This window comes from Cynoglossus semilaevis, chromosome 15 (genome assembly GCF_000523025.1).
Source record: "Cynoglossus semilaevis isolate Cse_v1.0 chromosome 15, Cse_v1.0, whole genome shotgun sequence".
Classification (NCBI taxonomy): domain Eukaryota; kingdom Metazoa; phylum Chordata; class Actinopteri; order Pleuronectiformes; family Cynoglossidae; genus Cynoglossus; species Cynoglossus semilaevis.
The window spans coordinates 11,112,222-11,130,425 of record NC_024321.1 but is presented as its reverse complement, the minus strand read 5'-3'; the positions used below and the strand labels follow the sequence as shown (position 1 = coordinate 11,130,425).

The 18,204-nt window shown below is 40.5% G+C and overlaps 1 protein-coding gene and 1 non-coding gene across 2 annotated transcripts in view; both read right to left on the bottom strand.

Moving 5' to 3' along the window:
• Positions 1 to 6,319: 6,319 nt before the first annotated feature.
• The window catches only part of gfpt2 (glutamine-fructose-6-phosphate transaminase 2), a 19,944-nt gene continuing 8,059 nt past the window's right edge, over positions 6,320 to 18,204 (bottom strand). The window contains exons 6-19 of the mRNA XM_008327140.3: positions 15,781 to 15,915; positions 14,641 to 14,702; positions 13,076 to 13,155; positions 10,489 to 10,591; positions 10,194 to 10,357; positions 9,952 to 10,047; positions 9,632 to 9,729; positions 8,916 to 9,036; positions 8,633 to 8,790; positions 8,109 to 8,223; positions 7,865 to 7,992; positions 7,588 to 7,755; positions 6,809 to 6,970; positions 6,320 to 6,415 (exon numbers count right to left, since the gene is read on the bottom strand). Of these exons, the coding sequence (XP_008325362.1) occupies positions 6,371 to 6,415; positions 6,809 to 6,970; positions 7,588 to 7,755; positions 7,865 to 7,992; positions 8,109 to 8,223; positions 8,633 to 8,790; positions 8,916 to 9,036; positions 9,632 to 9,729; positions 9,952 to 10,047; positions 10,194 to 10,357; positions 10,489 to 10,591; positions 13,076 to 13,155; positions 14,641 to 14,702; positions 15,781 to 15,915 (1,635 nt within the window). The 3' untranslated portion in view covers positions 6,320 to 6,370. The remainder of the gene's footprint in view (positions 6,416 to 6,808; positions 6,971 to 7,587; positions 7,756 to 7,864; positions 7,993 to 8,108; positions 8,224 to 8,632; positions 8,791 to 8,915; positions 9,037 to 9,631; positions 9,730 to 9,951; positions 10,048 to 10,193; positions 10,358 to 10,488; positions 10,592 to 13,075; positions 13,156 to 14,640; positions 14,703 to 15,780; positions 15,916 to 18,204) is intronic.
• trnar-ccu (transfer RNA arginine (anticodon CCU)) lies at positions 7,092 to 7,164 on the bottom strand. Its single transcript has one exon. It is a non-coding gene; the product is annotated as a tRNA-Arg (tRNA).

Below are 18,204 nucleotides of genomic sequence, written 5' to 3'. Positions count from 1 at the left end.
CAACAACACATCCAGAGATAAGGACTCAAACACTGACAAATATCTGCCCGGGGTCAGACTATAACAGATTTTTTTTTTTTTTTACTTTGCTAAATTACAAACGATTCTCAGTGACTCAGACCCTGGCACCTCTCCTGTCATTTTCAACCTGGTCTGAAGCCAGACAATTTAACATTGCTATTTTACTGCCCAGTTTGCTCATCTGACAAAGGTAGCAGCAGCAGCAGCTGGAGCCTGAGCCCAGGCTGTAAATGCTTTGTCGAGTGTGTAGTGGAGAATGGAGGCAGATGACAGCTCGGAGTTGCTGAGGCTTTCACTGTCATCTCTACAGTCACGCTGACGCACTCATGCATAACACACGCAGGTATACGTGCACTATCATGTACAAGCAGTAGGACGGATTTTATAGCCAGCAAAACAGCCTGATTTTAAAAGGGAAAATTGACCTGGGTTTAGCTGTTTGTACTGAAAAATAAAGTGCTAACATTAGAAGTGACTCCTAAGTTGAGAACTGAAGAAAGACTACACCTTATGAGCAATACTGCATGTGGTGTGTGGGAGGACGAGTGAGGACACATAACAGTGCAGCTTTGCAAGTGGCTTACATAGACTATGTATAAAAAAAATGGACAGAGCCATCAGTAAAGGATTGGAACGGGACCAGAGAGTGTGCGGTCTTTTAAAAATAAACCTTTTTTTTCTCAACAGAACATAATGGCTTCAAACAGATGATGAGGCAAGATGGCATATTACGGTGTGATCGTCCCATTAGAGTCTGGTCGAGACATTAAATCTAAACAGCAGTCCTGGTCTATCATAGACTGTAGCTCGCAATGAGATATCTCCAATCATATTGTTGTTGTCATGCGTTCATTAACTCGACTCTCCTGACAATGCTGACTCACTGTGCTTTATCTGCTTATCTGCTTCATCTCCTCAGCCACTGGGAGTACTTACATTCGATCAACACTATTCGCTTAAGTCAAGACTGTGACCTTTACATTCGATCAACCCTATTCGCTTAAGTCAAGACTGTGACCTAGCATTTTTTCCCTCTTTTTCTTTATTGAAGACCTTCACTTTAAATGTGACTCAAGCACGATATGTTTTAGACAATTGGTAATTTCATTTCCACATTTTTCAAGTTTTGCAGGAAGTGTGTGAACCCTGATTTGGTAATATCCTCTGAATGACTATTACTATTTTTTTACTACTACAACTAAAAATGTGCTAACTCCCAGAAGCCTCTGGTTGACCATTAGGACATGCTAATTATACCAATCATATCTTATTTTCGCTTAAGGTCCGAGTTTATTTTCATTACGGTTTCCTTCAATTCAATATTTGTGTATCAGGTTATGTTTAATATCTTCTTGCTTTTTGTTTATACACCACTTTCTCTTCTGTGTTTTTTATTTTTTTTACATTTGGATCTGTTATGACACTACAGTAATAGTCAAATGTTTTCTCACTTCCTACCTCAGTTCTGTGCCTCACTAGCTTCTCCTTTTCACATGTGCATTCAACCGACCACCTCTCTCAAAGCACCACAGGGCAAAAAAAGCAAAGACCTGCTCTCTACCAGTCTTTCCATTTTCCTTGACCTTCTTTCCTTGTGATTGTTTCTCCCTTTGTGCTCCTCACAATATACTACTTCAGTAACATTCTTTTCTCCTCTCACCTTCTCAAATGCCATTTCACCGCAACCACCACTAAAAAAAATAACATATTTTTGAAGAACAACAACATGATGATAATATGCAGCCTCTCACACATGTAAATGCATGTACTGAGCCAACGTGGTGAGCGAGATTTCCAAACTACCACAGCACATGAATATGTCGCACAACGAACACTAACGTCATACATAGAAAGAACATTCATTCATTCACCTCTGACCACTTAATGACCTATTTCAAGGTCGCATGGAGATAGTGACAAACCCCGGGAGTGATCAGAGACCAGAGGTCGGAAAGCTGTGGCTCCTGAGTCACATGCAGCGCTTCGGGGCATTTGCAGTGGCTCCATGTAGGATGATATTTTATTATTTGTTAAATGAACCACTATAGTGGTATGAAGCTAAGCACCCTGCAATATCTGAAGCCGCTCACTTATCTGTGACTGCCGACCAGCGTTGATATAGAAAGCACCAGCCCATCGCAGCAGCACAAATCAATAACACTTATATTCATACATAGGTTCAGTGGCGTGTCCAATTCATGGTTTCAAACCAGCAAACGTCTTGCTACAAACAATGATTAGCATGATCGAGTTGACTCCTAACCGTTAACACAGCAGAAACATGAAAATAAAATATATCCATGATTGTTAGAATTAACTGCAGACTTGATGTAGAGTTGGATCAGCAAATCACCGTGAGACTAGTGAAGAAAACCCCTGCAGTGCTGAGGCCAATCAATGACTTAAAGATTTGTGCCTCTACTTACACCTGATCTGTGAGACGGAACTCTCAAAAAATGTCCAATAAGGTAGTGATGTATGAGGCACAAGCGATTCCTGATTGTAGATGTTTACTCAGCAGGTCATTACACTCAACTAATCACCGATTTCCTAACATCGTTAAGGCGGCAGGCTAGAGAACTGCCACTGTAAAGACAACCTCCCAGAGTAATGCAGCAGCACTTTCTGAGTGGCAACAAAATCAATCAACATCTGTTTTTTTTTTTAAGATGAAGAGACATTCTTGATTAAGAGACTTTCTTTTCCGTCATCGCTCCATATAAACTTTTCCTGAAATACTTACTTTTGGTTTAGTCAGCGCTGTGGCTGTCAATTTTCAAAGGTATTAGGTTCAAACTAATTTTCCATGACAAATTCTTTACGCAACATTTTAAGACACATATATGTATAAATAAAACTTCTCGACTAACCCTTATAAATTGAAACATGGGAGCCTGATAAAATATTTGGCAAAACATAGCAACGTGTCAAGTATTACTACTAAAGGTAGTATCAAAAAAGCAACTCAGTGTAAATTGACCCACACAATCGAATGGTTCTCTTAAATGTCAAAGGAAAGAGCTCAATGCTGACATACTAAAATGAGACATGTGTCCACCAATAGTGGTGTTGGATATACTGTAGTTAGATGATTGAGCGGATGTAGCAGAAGAAAAAGACAGATGTCTAACATTTGATTTAACTTAAAACGAACATGTGCAAGGACTTGGATAGTCATTAGTTTATAAATATTCTAATTTAAGCAAGCTCTGGTTACTACTCTACTCTATAACTGCCTCATCTACTGCAAAAGTAATTACATGCCATGGAAAAAAATGAAATAATCTAAAGAGAATATTGTGAGGTTTTTTTTTCTAGGTCAAATATTTCACTTAAATACTCAAGAATATTCCCACAACACAAACATCTCGATCCTTAACTCTAAGTACTAAATAATCTAACAAGAATATTGTGAGGGTTTTTTTTTCTAAGTCAAATATTTCACTTAAATACTCGAGAATATTCCCACAACAAAAACATCTCGATCCTTAACTCTAAGTACATTACCATGACAAGTGTCTACTTCAGTCCACTGTCGCCCAGGGGTCTTCACATGGACTTGGACTTCAGATGGTAGCTCAAAGGGATTGAGCGAGCTAACTGTGATGTTAAATGTTAGCATGGCTGTGCATCTCGCTGTGATGGTTAAAGACCACTCAGAATGAGTTGCTGCACAACAGAGATGTTTGATGAGTGGGCATAAGACTGAATCCTAATGTTGAGTAACTGAGAAGTGACAAAAAAAAATTATGGATCCTTTTGTAGACACTGCCTGTCTATTGACTTGTATCTTGTGTTTTTTCATATGAAAACTCAAGATGACCAGCTAGTGTTAGTAATGTGACAACAACATATCCTAGCAGGGCTGCAATATTGTATAAATAACTAAAAAAATGACATGGAGAATTTTAAAATACAGTATATTATTAAATAATGATTATTTCCTCTGTGCCATGATTGGTATTTATCGTGATTGTGGGCCAATTATAGTTGTTATCACCTGCAGACTTCAACTATGACAGATTATTGACCCAAAAATAATAAATGAATAAGGTGATAAAAACGCAAACTTGCCCCGTTCACAAAGATGGTGTTAAATGCGGCACTAGCTTTCAGATAATCGACACCTGTGAGGTGATAAAACCATAACAGGCCTAAATAAATGTCATTCCCTGGGGTTTAATCTGTATCAGTGAGTCAGACAGAACACCTACAGACCGATAACGTAACCAGGGTGATTTTTTTTTTTTTTTTTATGTCTGCTCACAGTGGTATGAAGTCACCTCTCAGCGCTCATAGAACCGCTACCTCTCGGCGCCAGGACACATTCACAAACCAAACACAAGCAAACGAAATTCTTTTTCTTCTCGACATTAGCTTACAAAGTTACCGAGGCCGACTCTTTTTATCCTTCCACTCATGTCGGCACCACTGCGGTAACTGGGCCAGGGCTGAGCCGAGAGCTTGGACGGAGCAACGGGCGGCGGAAGAAGCGGCAAAGATAGCGGCAACGGCGACACTTACCTTCTCCCTTCTCCGTTCCCGTGGCACTTCCGTGCATCTAAAACACAAGCGAAACACTTCGTCCGGCCTCCAGACACAACAGTGACTCGAGGAACTTTTAAAAAACCACCGGCCAGGCTGTCACCGCAGACAAACTCGCCTCCAGTAACCAGAGCAGCGGAGGAGGCAGCAGCACGGAGCTGGGGGACGGCTGCGGAGGAAGAAGACGCTACAGCGGACAGTCATCGAGCGTGCTCGTGACGTCATCGCGTCTACTTGACGCGAGGGCGAACTTTTTCTTTCTAAAAAGTTTTCCCTCAGGGCCGGCTCAAGAGTTTTTGGAGTCTCTTTGTTTTCCCAAGTCGAAGCCAGGAATGTGTGTCCTACACACAACGTACAATTCATGAAACAATATCCTAAGCGTTGTCATATTCACAGAAAAAACTGAAAAACTAAGACGTAGGTGGTAGAGTACACTTTACTGTTTAAAATCAATTTGATTTATTAGCCAAGGATTGAACTACTAGTATTTTTTTTAATCGAAAACCCCGTTGCAGCTGCTGTATTTATACTCTCTGACGGGAAGTGCTCCACAGTGTTGAGTCATAATGATAAAAAAAAATCTATGTAAATATAGCTTCCTCCTCCAAATCCATATCTGTACAGTATATACTGCAGTCCCATCCTACTGATGTAGTTAGGATAAAACATAACCATTTAACCCATTGTACACAATTTTATTTTATTTTATTTATTGATAGTATCTGAAGTCTACAAAAAGATACAGTATAAAATACAATCACAATAATAGATATAAATCAAACCCTCTTTCAGGCCCTATAAAATAAATTCAGATAAATACAGAATACTCTCAGCGTGAAAAAACCCAGAGAAATGTCTGTTCAAACAGGAGTAGAGAGAGTGGCAGTGGGGTTTGTCACGTCAGACTGCTCTTTAAATAATTCTTATGCTCGTCTGTTGAAACCCCTTCAACCATGAACAGAGGAAATAAGGACTGAAGAAAATGATTAGTGTTGTACCGTGAACTGATTTGGCTGCAACTGCAATATTGTTATATACACAATTAAATTAAATAAAATGGAATAAAACAAATGAAGATCACTTCATCAGAATTCGCTTGAAAAAAAATGTGAGATGTGTTCCATAAAAATCACTTTTGGGCTTAATTCCACACCGGGCACAGTAACAAGAATATGCAACAAATGATATATAAAAAAAATATATATGATTACGATAACTCAGAGATGTTTCTGGAATAAAACAAACACTTCTATGTGTCTGCTTTGTGCAACAAATGTTTAAGGAGCTCCAGATGGACATGCAACATCTATATAATAAAACAGGAAGTAAATGAAGTATCTCGTTCATATTGTACATTCATAATGCACATTTGGTCCCAATATTGCACAGCTGTAAACACTTCAATACACCTTTTGCATTTTTGGCTCAAGTCAAGATTAGAAAAGGCATAAAATGCTGCTTTGGATGTTGGATTGTTTCCATAGATTTTTTTTTTTCACCTAGATTTTTCTTCAAGGCCTCAGCGGCGTTGGCACTTCCTCAGCAGTGTTTAGGTCAGACTTCACATTTCTTGTTTTTTTTGTAATGAAGGCACTGTACCGGTAATACACTCTGTCACTCACGCACACAAACACAGACCCCTCCTTATCCTATTCACGTTACACACACACACACACAATCACGCACACACACATACACTCACACATACACACAAATATATACTGATTTTTTTTTTTAATTCAACTGACGTTACATAAATATATCAGTTTCCTCTCTCCTCTCTGAGGTTGCGTGAACTCACAGTTCATTCCACAGTCACTGATTTGGCCAAGTTCCTGGGACAGTCCACCTGTACAAAGAAAAACATGTTAAAGGACACGTGACACGTGACTTTAATTCAACTGACGTTACATTAATGGTTTAAATACTGTAGTACAAATTACTAAAGAAAATCTCTATAGAGTTCAAATAAAGTCAGGCTGATAGTTGTATGACTGAACATCCTGCCTAAACTCCTTATAAGGGAAAAGGAATTGGGAAACAAAAAGAGACAACTGATTACTTACTGTAGAAAAAAATAAAAGTCAGACACAAATCCTATTGATTTTTGTGTGAAAATCAAAGGTAAAAAAATTAAAAATGAATGAAATGTGTGTCTGTCTTTCTCCTGATCTCAGCTGAGCTGTTAATGAATACTTAATGTAACTGTGACAGTGATGACACCACTGTGCTGAGAGCTTACGTCGTATCCTCGCAGCACAGCCAAATGGAAGGACAAAAGCTGCAGGGGGATGACACTGAGGATGCCCTGCAGACAGTCCACAGTATGTGGCAGCTCTATGGCCTGATAGGCGTTCTTAGCCACGTCTTGGTCGTCTTGGCAACACAGGATGATGGGCCGACCCTGTTGACGAGAATCATTGATCAGCCTTTTTATAGAAAATTATTTATGATTTTCTTGAGTGGTTTTAACGATAGATAAATGTACTTTATTGATCCAAGCTGGAAAAATACAGAAAAGAGAACACCCCAGATGGGACTCGAACCCACAATCCCTGGCTTAGGAGGCCAGTGCCTTATCCATTAGGCCACTGGGGCTGATGGAACACAGGCTTGTGGAGATACAACAGATAGGACCCTGGGCCTCATACAGACACCAGCACATTCAGCTGTGTTTTTGTCAAGAGCAAAATCCCTCATGTTGTTAAAATGGAAAAATTAAATCTGAAAAAGTTCATTAGAAAAATAAAAATCTTAAGAATTAAAAAAAAAAGGCTCTGTAGAGTTTTTAAGCGATTGCTGTAAATGTATCAACATAGGGGGCGGGGGCCAACAATAATCCTGTGAAAAGGGGGGCACTCCAATAAAAGTTTTGTAATCACTCATCAATACATTCATATAGAAAGACAACAACAAACAAAAAACACTCTTGCTCCTCTAGCTGTAAGGTAAAAGCACTGACCACTACTCCACCATGTGACCCAGTGTTCTGTAAGTTTATTATACATTTATCAGACTTACTGATCTGGCAGTGATCTGCTGCAAAGCATTCTGGCACTTCACGTGGCAGGCGTCCTTCATGATGATCATGATGACCGGCATGTCTTTGTCCACCAGTGCCAGTGGACCGTGTTTCAGCTCCCCAGCCAGGATGCCCTCTGAGTGCATGTACGTGATCTCCTTTATTTTCTGCATTAAACAAAAATGTACAACAGAAAAAACATTTTTACTCCGTCCTCGCCTTACAAGAGGAATCTTTTAATTTTTCGCACCCATTACTTCAGCACACAGAACTTACCAGCGCCCCCTCTAGACAGGTGGCATAGTTAAAACCTCGGCCCATGACGAGAAGTGACCGTTGCTGATACAGCTCGTTAGCAATGTCCTTGATCTTCTCATCCAGAGATAACACTTTCTTTATCTGCTCTGGAAGGTGTTTAGCAGAAAGACTTTAGGTCAGTGTTTTAAAAGCAACAGTTTTTTTTTCACTGGTTATAAGTGAGTTATAAGTTAAGGTTTGGCTGTAGGTTTGTAGAACTAACCAGGAAGTACTCTGAGGCCTTCGATGATCTCCAGTCTTCTCTTCTGCAGTGAAAGTCTGTCCTCACTCATCATCAGACTGAACATGATGAGAGCCACGAACTGACTGGTGTAGGCCTGAAATATATATATGAAATATAATTATTATACTAGCTGTTAAAACATTTTAATTTACAAAAATCTCAATGTGTTATTTTACTCTTAGTTTAAGTGAATGTAATCAACAGATCATAAATGCATAAACAAATAAAGATAAAAAACATGCACTTTTTTGATTATTTAAATTGTGTCTATTCATAATTAAAATATTTTAAATTATATTTAATCTTACATAAATATTATTATCTTACTTAAACATTACTAATGAATAATTAATAAATAATAGATAAATCTATCTGATAAACCTAATTAATAATAATTATAATAATTATAATAAATAAAATAATTAATAATTATAATACTTTTTTTTTTGCTTCCCAACACTATTATTATTGTTATTATAATTATATGTAATCGTAGTCAGTACCTTGGTGCTTGCCACTCCTATCTCAGGTCCAGCATTGATGTGGACTCCACAGTCTGTTTCTCTGCAAATTGAACTGCCCACAGTGTTGGTTATGCCCACTGTCAGGGCACCACGGTCCCTGCAGTAGCGGAGTGCCATCAGGGTGTCTGCTGTCTCTCCTTGGTGAGCAAAAGGAAACGGGAAGATTTATTTAAAACAAAGAACAACGAGCAGGAAGGAAGGAAGGAAGGAAGGAAGGAAGGCGCAGAAAGCAAATGTTCTGGCCACCGTGTTTAACTGTCACCTGATTGGCTAATGAAGAAGCAAACGTCATCCCTATATACAGGGGTGTTGCGGTCCAGGAAGTCGCTCGCTAACTCCACCATGACTGGCAACTCTGTCAACTCCTCCAGGATTTGCCTGGTCTAAAATGTACATGGAACAATAATCACAGTGAGACTTTTCAAATGTGTGCAATTTCAATCATTTTATGGAGAAAACAAATATTGCAGAAAACTTCTAAAAATCTACAATCTGTATTTGATAATGCATTTATTCACTGAACCAAAGGAAAATTATAAATAAAGGAATTATTTATATTGTTTGTTAAAAATCAATGACTTCAGTTAGAAACACACGCATTGTACAACAGAAGCAAAACAAATACTGGTTGATGTCACATTTTCTTTTAATTACATGTCTGTTGTTGAAGAAATGAATGAATAAAAAATATAAATAGTTGTCAGTCAATCATAAACCAAGTGGAATTATCCCTCCATTCTTTCTATATAAACGTACTTTGTCGCTCAACAATACTTGGTCATGGTTGTTGAAGTCAGGTCAACATCTAAACTGTTACTGTAACTTTGTGCTGTGAAGTCTTCTTTCAAGGCTTATCACTACATACTGTCTTTAGTCTAATTCTCACCGTCGTATTTTTGCTTGATGTGAATTACAAAACAACCCCTGTCAGTTTATTTTTTTATGCAAATGAGATTTGTAAATGTCACTCGTACTCACAGCAACGGCAGCATGGAAGCTGGTGCCACAGCCAATCAGGATGAGCCGCCTGCAACGTTTGACTTCTTTGAGGTGGTCCTTCAGCCCACCGAGCATAACTGAGGAGGTGGTGAAGTACAATGGAAGTACAGTTACAATCACAGTAATAGTACTGTATGACCTCAGTTACTTCACTTATGTAAATCTTTCATGCAGAGTCATGGACAGGACTGATAAACACATGTTTATTTAATGAATATTTAATATTTAATACTTCATAAAAAACTATCTGTTATTCAAACTAAATATCTTCAACAACTAAAAAGTTTGAGTCCATTTACCTGTATTAGTATCAAAACAGATTCGGCCTCTCATGGTGTTGACGACCGACTCCGGCTGCTCAAAAATCTCCTTCTGCATGAAGGCTTTAAAGTTTCCTGTGGAGAGAGAGAGAGAGAGAGAGAGAGAGATCAAACACACAGTAGACACTGTCACATCTCGTACAGTTACACCGTGTACCCCAACGATATTTGAAGAAAGAGTTGAAGCTGCACAGAGAGTCCGTCGTCCACGGTCATCTGACCTTTCATGATCTGCTGCAGCTCCATCTGCAGGGTCTGTATGGCCCTCACGGGGTCTTCACCGGCCTGCCGGTTCATCCTGTGGATGGACAGCTTCCCTCCTCTGACCACCGCAATGTCATCATCCTCCATGTACAACACCTTGTTGGTGTGCTCAATAATAGCACTGCAGGACAATAAGAACATATGGTAAAGTTACATACGATCATTTGGATTTAAAAAACAAACAAACAAAAAAAAATGGTAGCCATTTGGATTTAAAAAAAACAAAACAACAACAGACAAATGGTTTCTCACCTGGCGTCAGAGGCAAAGTAATATTCTACTGCATTTCCTTCCCCCACGGAGTTGATGCTGTTCGAGCGGGTGTATTTGTCATGGACTTTATCGTGGGTGTGACCTGCAGGTCAAAAGTCAGAGGGCAAGGGTAAGGGGTCATTCTGGAGGAGCTACAACAATCAGGATGTGCTGATCCCTTAAATTCTTTCTCGTAACGTCACTGGACGGTGAGTGGAGGAATAATGGAGCGTGACAGAAGCCCCCCGACCAAACGCTTCTACCAGAATGACCTTAAGGCCTAACCATCTTAAAGGTTCCAGAAAGTTCTGGGAAATGTCCGTTTCAGATGGAAATACCCAAAATGTTAAATGTGGGGTTTGTACTGAAGTGTCACCATCGCTCTGCTGGTGTGATGGATGATTTTCTATCCCATTTAAGCTAGTGAATTATCCCTAGTCTGTTTACCTTGACATTTTCTTTGTTCTAATGAAACAGTATTTAATTTAAGGTGTACTCAGGATTTATTAGTAAGAATCATGTAAAGTATTTTACTTTATCCATGTGTACTGAATTAAGTTGTCCATTTTTGTTGATTATCAGTAACAACAGGTGGGTTTGTATGTAATTAGTAATACAGCAGTACTGTAGTATTATCTGCTGTGAAGTATTTGGTAGAAGGCATTCATGTAACTGTAATGTCAGTCTTTGTTCAGTACTTATTTTGGAGTTTCTGATGCTCACACTGCCTTTCTTTGTCCTACCAGACGGGGGCACCAAACCTGAGAAAATGTGATGGCACAGGAGGGCCTGAAAGCCTCATGTCAGAGGAAACTTGCCAGTTGTATTACAGGCTATAAAATGCAGTTTATTCACCAGACTAACATAAAGTCTACTTTGTAAGTCTTAAAAGTACGACTTGTTACATTTATGAAATACGTCGGGTGAAAAAAGCAGATTTGGCAGTTTGTTTACTTTCAGAATATTTGCTGAAACCAACGAGCAGCTCATGTCGGTCAGCCAATAATCGTTTCTCGGCTGCAGAAGAGCTGCTGTGAACTTTGGACCAGACTCAATGCTGCTATTAAAAACCATACATATTTGAGTGATAAAGCACAGGAGACACGGATGCATCCGCAGAGGGAGTGCAATGGGAAAATCCCGGATTTTGAACCTATTCAGGAAGTATTTGAATTCCTGATAGGCTACTGACTATAAATATATACTATAGGAGCGTTAAGACATTTGCAGGGAGAATGTCAAATGGCAAATAAAATCTTTATTGCCCAAAGGAAGGATTATTGCCCAATAACTGGAAATATTGGCGTTATTGGAGTGAACGAGAAATGACACGACCTCACGCTGCATATGGTGTTGAGGAAAAAAGCTGAATTTATGGCACCGATGCTTGAAAACATCGCACTCTGTAAAGTTTACAGCCTGAGAGCTCAGAACGTGAGTGTCCACGGCAGCTTTGTCGGCTGAGCGGTCACAAACGTAATAGGAGATCCAGTCTGATAACATACCTGACATTAAACGGAGGACACTGCAGTTCTGCAGGGTGCGACGGGAGTTGTAGGTAATTTACCATCTCCAACATTTTAGCACTCAGCAAAACTGTCATTATGTCAATTATTAACAACTATGTACGTCTGATGCCATTTGTTTACATTCATTGTGAAAAAATAGAGTAAGAGAGATGGCGATGATTTACGATTTTTCTGGAGATGTTTCGCTCGTTTGCTCAGAGAGCGATTCCTCTAACGTGGTTGGTCAGGATGTAGAACAGTATGACAGCTACTTCTTTGAGTTCACGCTGCTCCCTCTTTAAAGCAAACTTTCAATTATCTTTTTGCACATGCAAATACAGATACGTAATTATCAACAACGCGGCGTCGCCAGACCAGTCTACGAGGCACGTCATCATCTGCGGGTAATAGCCTGACCGCACCCTTTCTAATCAGGAGCCAATGCTCTGACTTGTTCTTATTTTTTTTTTTTTTTTAGATCACAATAACAATTCTTTTGGTCAGCTCTCAGCCCCAGGTGTGTTGACAGTGTTCTTCCTTAATTAAGGGAGTTGGTTACAGTATGTGTGCCATGGTTAACTGTGATTTCCACTCAAGATGCCACCGGGAGATATCATTGGCTGCACCACTGCAGCAGGTGTGACGCTATTGTCTTTGGCTGTTGCCAAGGAAAATAAGGGGATGTTATTATCATGAACGTTTAGCATACTTTAATCAAGAATCTTTATTATATATTTTAGTTTTTTTATTATATATATTTGTTGCTGATTGGCTCTGCATACTCATACAACAACAAATGAAATCCTATTTTATAACTAAGTTTTAAATTCACCGAAATCTGTGGGTAAATGTTTTTGCTCCTCTGAAGACTCAAAGTAAACAGGTCATTCGAGCAGCGACTAATTACCTGCAAACAAATTTTGTGCATATTTGCATATTTGCACGTGAACGATGTAACTTAGAGGCACAAACTCCACAGCATCTAGACCTAAATCACGCAGACTGTCAGGTGAGTCATTTGTGTCATTTCTACGTCAGCTCATAAAACACAGGTGGATCCAAAGAGGAGCAGAGCTCACCACAGTTGTACTGGACGGGGATGTGTTCAGTCGGCAGCTCCTGCTCACTCCGCACTCCGATGAGAAGTGGACTTCCTCTCCTGACGGGACAAAAACAAACACCACTGTCAACTTCGTACGACTATCTAGTCTTGACACATGAGCAGTTATGTGCCTATAGATAAATTAAAAATTAAAGTTAGATCTGTTGTTATAGTTTAAATATTTTTTCATTGTCTCTCCTTCTCTTTATGTTGTACACGTGGACCTGATTGGGTGTTCATTTTACACTGGACTCTCTTATTTGATTTGAGGGTGTAGCTCTATGACCAGGTAGATCTGAGGAGGTGAATGTTACGACGGCTTAAAAGCAACATACGTAATAAAAAAAACCCCTCAGCTAAGGCCAAACAACGCTTTAAAAACTAAACTCTCTTCTTTTTTTTTCGTTGTCCTCCTCCGTCTGGATCACGTCTCTCTCTGGTTAGCATTTCTCAGGGGCGTGACCACACTGACATAAGACTGCTGGTTTTTCTAAGGAGTGTGGGGCTTAGTAAGGGAGGCAAACAGAAACATGTGGTCACTATCCAATACATTATCTACCCCAAGGGAGGGTGAAACAAGGAGAAGGACGAGATTTAGAGGTAGAGTAAAAGGTTGACAGAGAGAGAGGGAGAGAGAGAGAGAGAGAGAGAGAGACGGACGAGAGCTGAGTAAAAAGGTCCTTGACGACAGGGTGGGTGCTGACAACCATCACAAACATCATAATTACTAACATTCCTCCATCCTGGAAAAACAATGCTGATTATTCAACATATGGGAACAACCACAGAACTACAGTCGGGTTGAGCCACAGCTGTGCGATATTGATATCAGGCCCCAGAAACCACTCAATAGAATCTGTAAGACTCCACAGCACACTGTGCCAAAGACGGCTGACCTTAAACAGCACATGTACCTCCAAACAGCCATTCCCACACTGCTGCTGCCAGACATTCTCTCTGCATTAAGTACGACCCATGGTTGTACACATATGTGTTGTCATGTTGTTGCCAATCCATCTTCTCTCCGGTCTTCTCTCTCTCTCTCTCTCTCTCTCTCACTCACTCACTCTCTACCTCACGCGCCCCCAGATCCTTATGTCCACCACTGTAGTTCACCGTACCAGATGAAGTAAAATAAAAATATCAGAATTAATCAGACAAGAGTCCTGCTGGCAGCGCCGCTTCCCGGACCTGAAACAGGAAACTCTCTAGTCTCTCAGTCATTAATGAGTCACAGAGCAGGCAGTGTAGAGCTGTCAGTCTGGAGGCCAGAGGCCCAGGAGGGAGGGGAGGAACCTGAACTCAACTTCTACTCTGCTCATCTCTTTGCCTTGGTCTGAAGACGCAGGCGGGCCTGACACATGCAGGCACACGGGAATTAACCAACATTTACTCACGCACATGAGCAGAAAAAAAGGAAGTCTAATCACCCATTACCGTAAGCAGTCCAGATTAAAGAGCCGTCGTACGTCATGTGCGTTGGTTGAAGAGCCATAATGAGTGAATCAAAAAAGTTGCAAATTACTGTGTGATTATTCAAACCTGGTGGCCACAGCTTCTCCGTGGAAATGACGACTTTTGAACACCAGCGCGAAGGCCCCCTCCTGTGACACAGAGACAGAGATTCAACATGGAGGTCAGGACAGAGTGAGACTCTGAGTACTGAGAACTCAAGGTAGATCAGCCTGTGAATGTAACCTTTAGAAGAAACATTTTCTAAACACAAGCAAATGTTTCTTTTGGCCTTGTGGGGTCTGGTGGTTGCAGGGGGAGAGGGGTAGAGGGGGTGTGTGTGGGTGAGTGTTGGGAAATAGCTAAGCGGTTGGGGGTGGGAGGAGGTAGAGAAATAAGACCTTTATTGTATAACGTCATCTGTATTTCGAAAGCAGCAGCGCTGCTGTGGTGGTCACTCCAAGATGAAATCTGTTTGTGTGTGTGTGTGTATGTATACATGCTTTTGTCCCTCCTCAGGACCTTTTCTTGTGTACATTATGAACAGGAGAAATCCTCCTCATTAGGACCAAAGCTTGGTCCTAAAGCAGCAACAGCCTCAGGTCCTGGGTGAGGACGCAGGTTAAATGTCAAAGTCTTAAAAAAAACAGGTTTTAAATAAGTCTGTGTGTTTGGACCGAGGTTGTTTCAAACTGATGAGAGGAGCTGCACAGATGTGTGTGTTTCCTGACGAGAGGAGCTGCACAGATGTGTGTGTTTTGGTTTTCCTAGAGGGTGGGGTTATCATGGGACAAGAAGGAAGGGCGTCATGGTCTGTTGGTGGCTCACACTATCTGGTTCCCATTACTTCAAAACCAAGATGGCTACTTTCACCTCCTCAGAAGAGAGTCAACTGGTCCCAGAGTGTGAGTGTGAAACTCTGAATCATGGGAGTAAAAGTGCCCTCCCTTATTTCTCCCCTCAGAAAAGTAAGGCTGATGACGTCAACAGTGATGCTGTTGTCGTGATGTGTACTACTAACGATTGCTCACTTGGAGTGCATGCTGTCGGTGCGTACGATTGGTCAATGACACACTATTATGACTGCCTGTTAGTTAGTAACCAGGATACTGATTGTAAAACATTTCCATCTCATTTCAGCTGAGGGTAAACAAAAAAAGCTGTTGGTTTTTTTTTTTTTTTTTTTAAATGTCTCGGCAATTTTTTTTCTGAAACATCCGAGCTTCTTACCAGTTGCTTGATGACTCTCTCCACCAACTTGGAGAAGGTGATGTTGTCATTTTCACGGTTGTCATAAACATATTTGATGAGTTTGGGAATCACCTCCGTGTCTGTCTCGGATTCAAACTCATACCCTTTGGTAATCTGAGAGAGGAAAAAAAAAGGAATGCAAATGCGTTAGTTACTATGTCACAACAGATGTGTCTTTAAAGCAGTGTTTCCCAAACTTTTTTTTCTGGGGATCCATATTCTAAAAGTCACAAACCTTAGTGACCCAAGTTAATAGACATTATTCGTAAACTCCTGGGAAACATGATGCGAGCCGACCCAAAAAAAACCAAACTCTTGCGACCCACCTAAGGGCCGCTACCCAGTCTTTGGGAATCACGATTCCAGATATATTATGGTACTCAATGTACAAATGACATTTTATTTGTGCTTTCACCTTCAGACGTAACTTGAGCTGCTGTGTGCTTGTTTGAATCCTAACTTGAACTACGGCAGAGAGACCCGAGTGCCTTAACATGCTTAACTTAACACCCCACCCCCACCCCGGTTGCTTTTATCAGCAAACTTGAATCACTGCTGTGAAAACGACAGGCTATTCATGTCTAAACTATTTACAACAATGGCTAGATAAAAAAGGTCAACCTAGCTGGGGGCCAAATGGTCCTTCTTTGAAACTTAAGCCCATAATTAGGTCGCAAACATTGGAGACTAAACTAAATTTGTTCAAACACCAGAATCACCACTGGTCGAGCGGCAAAGTAACAAATTGAAGAAGTTTAATCTGTGCTAAGGCTCTCGGAAATTCAACGCAATTGAGAATAAAACACAAGAGTTAGAGAAAGGAAACGACTCCCAAAGAAGGAAAACTGGGGTTAAAGAGGTCACCTAAGGTCAGCTTTTCTGTAGGATTATTTGCTCTCTTTGATCTTACGGGTGGGCAATAAATAACACACATCTATATAGGTGGACACAACAACTGCTTTAGTGCCACAATTGCCCCCAAAAACTGTCTGTAGACAACATGCTTAGGGCGCTGGTCTACAGGCGGCGTGGAGCCCAAAGTGTAAGTGTATAAGTCATCGTATCATCAGCATATCATATGTAGGTAGTAGTGAATGAGATCACAGCTATTCTGCCCGCCCTGGTACCTCCCCGACCGTCACCGGGGCAGAAGGGTGGAACATCTCATACGTCGATGCTCCACCAGGCAGCAATCAAAAGGCTTTAATCGTAAACCTAAAATGTATGAACAAAAGCCAAATGGCATACCTGTGCACTTGACTCATGTAATTATGAACTTTTAACTTTTAATTGGTCGAGGGCATTAAAACCTGGGACATTCGTGAAGCACAGAAGAGAACCATTAAATTCACTCCGAGGCCCGAAACAAGAGTATATACTGTAGGCTGGTGTGAACGTGTGTATTCACACCCTTAGGGTGTGTTCACTCCAGCCTTAATTGAACACACCTGTAGGGAGTGTTTACACCATTGGACCCAGCAGTGTTTGTTCGCCCAGGTTAGGACAAACCATCGGAACATCGGTGTGAAACACAAAAGAGAAGAACCAAATGGGTTCTTATCCAGGAAGATAAGATTCCGAGAAGTGAATTCTGTATTTGTGTCTGTATTTTTTTTTTATTGGTGTAATATCACTCTAATGCATATATATATGATATATTTTATTGTTAACGTTTCACTATAAGCCTGCTCCTCAACTCTGCCTTCACATATTGACCATGATACGACCACTGACCACAGAACACTTCCGTTGTCTGTCTCTCCACCACACATGGGCTTGGCCTTTGCTTGAAAGGATTTAGTTATAAGTTTCTCTTTGCACAACACAGTTGCACTGCTTTTATTACAGCAGCTGTATGCAAACCTCTGTCTATTTGTTTATTGCAACAATCCATGGTCTAGAATATTCCCCAAGGTGTTGCATGCTAAAAAAACCATAGTAGTATGCCGGAGGATGGGGGAAGGAATTTTGAGGACGGCAATTCCTCTGTGTTCTTCTGGTGATAGTGGAAAAATAAAGCTGTATAGTGCGTAATAAAAGAGCACTTCTTGTTACGGATGGAGTTGCTCATCACATCACACCATGGTGGTAACAAAGTTTATGCTGAAGTGCCTTAGCGCCACGTTGTAAAAAAAAAAAAAGGGACGTCATTCTTAGTGTGTTTTGCAGTAACTGTAAACCCACATGTTTTACTTCACAACACTTCTCTCACCATGCTCTGCATAAAGTAATGAACTACGATCGATTTTCTGGTGTAGTGGTTCTCAAAGTGCGGGGCGGGCCCTGTTGGTACGGAACGGAGGAGGAAATTTTCAAGGTTCAAGTGTTGATTTTCATTCATTATAAAATGACATTACTTGGCTTTGGTGGATTCTCTTTTGTATTTTGAACTTTTTCAATGTG